Below are 5,218 nucleotides of genomic sequence, written 5' to 3' on the forward strand. Positions count from 1 at the left end.
TGGATTGTAACCCAGCCATTTCTTGCACATAGAGGATTATTTAGAAGCAGAATGAACGACAGTATGTCACACAAGAATATCCATTGTAATAATGGAGTCAACTAAATTATTATTATTAATTATTATATTTGCTACTACTACTACTAGTATTATTATTATTGCTGCCATCATTATTGTTATTGTTATTGTTATTATTATTAATATTATTATTATTATTATTATTATTATTATTATTATTATTATAATTATAAGGCTAAGAAACAATGCTTATCTGTTTACTTTTCAAATTTCAAGGTATCCCTGACTTCCGGACTCCTGGCACAGGGCTCTACAGCAATCTGGAGAAATACAATCTTCCCTTCCCAGAAGCCATCTTCGATATTGAATACTTCCGCAACAACCCCAAGCCCTTCTTTGTCCTGGCAAAGGAGCTTTATCCAGGGTCCTTTGCCCCCACCCCGTCCCACTGGTTCATCCGATTGCTCCACGACAAAGGCTTGCTTCTAAGGCATTACACCCAGGTATGCTGTTATTCAGGATATTTGGAAATGCCAGGAAGAGGCATCTCGTGATCATTGTTCTGTTTTGTTTTTGGGTATTAGATATGTATAATATTGAATAATATATATATTTTTTTTTACCAGGTAATTCTATACTTATAGATTTTCTCTTTCCTTCTTTCTCTCTTGCTCATAGAATATTGATACCCTGGAGCACGTAGCTGGACTTCCTGCTGACAAAGTAGTAGAGGCACATGGCACGTTCAGGACCTCCCACTGTCTCAACTGCCGGAAGGAGTACAGTCAGGAGTGGGTCAAAGGTATGAATACTGTCTTATATATATTATCATTCTGGTGGATGCCATTGTCTCATAAGGAAAGTTGCAAGATAAAGTGCAATATGTTTATATATAGTTCCCATCTCCAGTCAAGCCCATTAGAATATCACAATTGTAGTGATATGAAGACCTTGGAAATTCATGCTAAGTCTGTTTTCAGAGGAAATCTTCAAGGACAACATTCCAACATGCACTGAATGTAGCGGTCTTGTGAAGCCTGACATCATCTTTTTCCGAGAGAGTCTTCCTGTCCGGTTCTTCCAGCTCATGCAGTCAGACTTCCCTAAATGTGACCTGCTGATTATCCTTGGAACTTCCTTAACTGTTCAGCCATTTGCATCTCTTGTTGACAAGTGAGTTTGTCATATTTGGAGTACTTTTGGAAGGTGTGTGGTTATTGTACGCCTGTAATAAATGGTCAAAATGAGGATTTCAGAAGCATTTCAGATATCTCTGTATTTAATGCTGCCAATTAATAAGAAATTTTCTAGTCTGTCTCTGCTGGAATTTTTGGCAATTAAGGTTGTTGATCTTTATAGTGAACACTTTTTCTGGGTTCTTTTATGTCCTGTCATATCATTTTATATTGTTATCTATCAGGTAATCTTTTTTCTTGTAGCCATTTTTTTCATAGATTAGTCACAATATATTTCTTCGTGTTTATCCTTTTTTTTTTTTCAAGTTTTTTTTTTTTTTCATAAACAGTGTTCCTGCCATGTGTCCACGTCTCCTTATCAACCGGGAAAAAGCAGGGACAGTGGATCCAATGATGGCAATGTTGCAAGGCATGTTTGGCAGTGCAGGACTCGCTCTTGATTCACCCAACAATATTCGAGATGTTGCTCTGCTTGGTGACTGTGATGAAGGCTGTGTGAAAATGGCAGAGTACTTAGGATGGAAGGTATGCAAATAAATCAAAACATCCAGTAGTTCATCTTTTTATACAGCTCTCATTGATATATACATTTCTATAACAAAATCTATATGAACAGAAAGTAAACATATCAGTGAACACTAGGGAACTGTGAGTTCCATTTATCTTTTTCCTAAGAGTAAACCAAATTTCTCTCTTTTTACAGGATGACATGCAAGCCTTATTAGAGTCTACAAAGAAATAAAAGAAAAAAACATCACAAAGTGTCATAGAATAGTTCAGGAGTTACATGTTTCCAAGAGGAACTTCACATCTAAGTTGTATAGTCATCTGAAATTATTCATTAAGTCATGAAGAGTTGTTGAAGAAGGTTACATCAGCTGATTAACTCACATGTGATATATATTTTTAGACAACCATTTTGTATGGGCATTATTCAAGGCATTTTAATTGTTTGCTACTTATTGTAACCCCCAAAAAAGTAAGGTAATGGTGCTGAGAGTGACAAGGGTGTGGTTGTTACGCTGAAGTTTGTAAGCGGCTGAGTAGTTTAATTTATTGCACGTATTGAGTTTCGTGTGTTAAAACTTCTGCATAACAGAAAAAAAAAAATTCCTGATAACATTCTTTCCAAAGAATTTGTTTGCACGTAATGGGAAAAGCATTTAATATATGAGAATATACTTTGTGTCCCAAAGGTTGTAGATTTTTCAAGAATTCATTTTTACAAGAAAATATTTGATGGTGATATTTAAGTACTTATACGTGCAGAGCCTGTTTTCTAAACATTGTCCTTTTATGATTGGTGAAAGTGCAAAGAGTTACAAGTAATTTTGTGGCAACATGATGAAAGAATGAATTTGCATCAGTTTGTGTTACAGTGCAAAGAAGTATTCTAGCGATTTAAGTTGGAGAAATATTTTCTAACTTATCATCTGAGGCATAGATAAGTATAGTCTAGATAATCAGCTGGTATGAGAGCAATGAAGAAGACATTAGTTTTAGAACTTTGGGAAAGCCCAACATGGTAGAGTAAAGGTTGTATAAACTGAAGCCTGTAAATTTAAGGAAAAAGGAAGAGACAATTAGTGGGATCAAGGTTAGATGTTACCCTTCCGTTTACATTGACATTTTTTACTTGAGCACGTAAGTATATGAAATGAATGTTATTGTTGTTGTTATTATTATTATTATTGCTATTTTTATTTTTATTATTATATTTGCTACTATTTAGTTAAACTGTTATCACTGTTATTGTTTGTATTAGATATTGTTATTGCTGTTTTTATTTTTATTACTTATTAATACATTATCACTGTCAATATTACTTAATTATTATTGGTGTTATTGTTTAATTTTTTCTATCACTGTTTTTGTTGCTCTTTATCAGTGATGGATGGAAAGGGTCTTTTTTTTCTATAAGATAAGCATTTTTTAAAGTTGTGAAGCAAAGGTTGGTGGTCCAAATGTATAAAAAATCACTGTTTGAGGAAGATGGATTTATCCAGGACAAAACTGTTTATTTTTATTGTATCAGTATTATTATTAATTTGAAATTACAGTATTAGAATTCCATGAGTGTTGAATGTAGGTTCTGCAAGAGAAATTTTACAAAATCACCGAATATAATTTTAGGTTCTAAAGGTACTGAAAAGAAACATTACTTATGTGTTTTTCACTGTATGAACAATAGTTATTTTGGGTTGCAGAATTCAGAGATATTGTGCTTGGAAGTTATTAAGGTTTTGATGCAATGCACTTTTAATGGTTCTTTTGAACAGCCCATAGGTGGTTATTACATAGTTCATGTATACTCCCATGTATGTTACAATTTGTAACATAAGATTGCAATAAGTATAGTAGAGATTGTTCATAAGTGAAAAATAAGTACACATTATACAAGGGAACTAAATGGAAGTGTACTTTTAAAGAAATTACTTAATTTTGCAGCTTTACAAGCAGCAAAGACTTTTTGTTGCTAATTATGTCTTTGCTCTTTTTCTTTTCTTTTTTTTTTCTTTTTACATTAGCATTAAGCATTTACCCCAGTTTTCATTTCGTTGTGCTTCTATTGCCAGATTTTTTTTTTCCTTTTTTTCATGCTTTTTGGTGTCTTTTTATGGGGCATTTGCAAAGACTCAGCTTCTGACTTGCTTATGTTTAAGTAATTCTGTATTATGTACTGTTTGCTGTTTTGTATTTAATACCTTTTGTAATATTGGGGTTAGGAGTGAATGATCAGATGTTCACCATGTTTATTTGTGGTCATTTTCACAGAAATTGCATCAGCATCGTATTCTTACAGGAAATTCCAACAGCATATATGATTATGTAAAGGATATGTGGTGATGATGTGCACTAGACACAGTGTGTTTCCATTCCTTTTTTTTTTTTTTTTTATTCTAGCATTGATAGGGGTTCGTAATGACAAATTTCAGAATAGCTAATGTGTATACTCAATTCTTGGATTAAATTGAAGGGTGTTTATGGGGGAGGGGGTGATAATTTGTCATGTGTGATCAGTATTCATGCAGAGTGAATACATCGGATGTAAGTGGTATATATATTATAGTGAATTGTGTTTGGAATTGTCAAGTCACTCTTAGGCATTAAGAAAGACATATTGAAGAGCAAATACTGTGATTACATCTTGCATTTGTGCATTGTTATAAATATTTATTGGAGTCCAGTGATAGAAGATGTTATGGTATCATCTGAAGTTTAATCTTTAAGGTAAGTACAAGTATTATGTAATACAAAAGTAATATTAGAAAGAAGATTAAAAGAATTATAAACACAGGTATTTTGAATAATATGGAAGCCAGACAGATAGAAACAATAAGATCTTATATGTGCTTTGCAGTGTCATTATAAGAAATTTTGCCTTTTGTTAGTTGTGCAAGTGCTTACTTACTAAAACAATTTAGCTATTGTGTTCATTTATTATTATTGTTGTTATTATTATTATTATTATTATTATTATTATTATTATTATTATTATTATTATTATTATTATTATTATTATTAATCATCATTATCATTATTATTATTACTACTACAACTCTTAATATAATTATTTTTTCTTTTGCATTATAAAACAATTCATTGTTTACATGTATCCATAACTTGGTATTATTTATCTGTGATGCTTATATAACAATTGTATTGTATGTTGCCTAACAGGATTTTCTTTAAACTTTTGTTTCATTGCCCAGTAATAAAAAGTTTCTTTTAAGGAGGCTGTTCATTTGAAAGGAAAAGAAAAACTAGTATTTGTACATGAAATTTATTGACACTGCACATGTGCTCCTGTAAGTCCATTTACACTTTAACATATGCATATATGTAAGTTTATATACATATTTATGCATATATATATATATATATATATATATAATATATATATATATATATATATATATATATATATATATATATGTATATATGTATATATGTATTATGTATGTATGTATGTATGTAATGTATGTATGTATGTATGTATGTAT

The 5,218-nt window shown here is 31.4% G+C and overlaps 1 protein-coding gene across 1 annotated transcript; it reads left to right on the plus strand.

Moving 5' to 3' along the window:
• Positions 1-249: 249 nt before the first annotated feature.
• Positions 250-4,908, plus strand: LOC119568951 (NAD-dependent protein deacetylase sirtuin-2-like). Its single transcript, XM_037917339.1, has 5 exons — positions 250-521; positions 697-820; positions 999-1,191; positions 1,544-1,739; positions 1,918-4,908. Exons 1-5 carry the CDS (start codon positions 264-266, stop codon positions 1,954-1,956), a joined length of 810 nt encoding a protein of 269 aa, XP_037773267.1. The 5' UTR covers positions 250-263; the 3' UTR covers positions 1,957-4,908.
• The last annotated feature ends 310 nt before the right edge of the window (positions 4,909-5,218 follow it).

The sequence above is a fragment of the Penaeus monodon genome, unplaced genomic scaffold (genome assembly GCF_015228065.2).
Source record: "Penaeus monodon isolate SGIC_2016 unplaced genomic scaffold, NSTDA_Pmon_1 PmonScaffold_11755, whole genome shotgun sequence".
NCBI classification, from domain to species: domain Eukaryota; kingdom Metazoa; phylum Arthropoda; class Malacostraca; order Decapoda; family Penaeidae; genus Penaeus; species Penaeus monodon.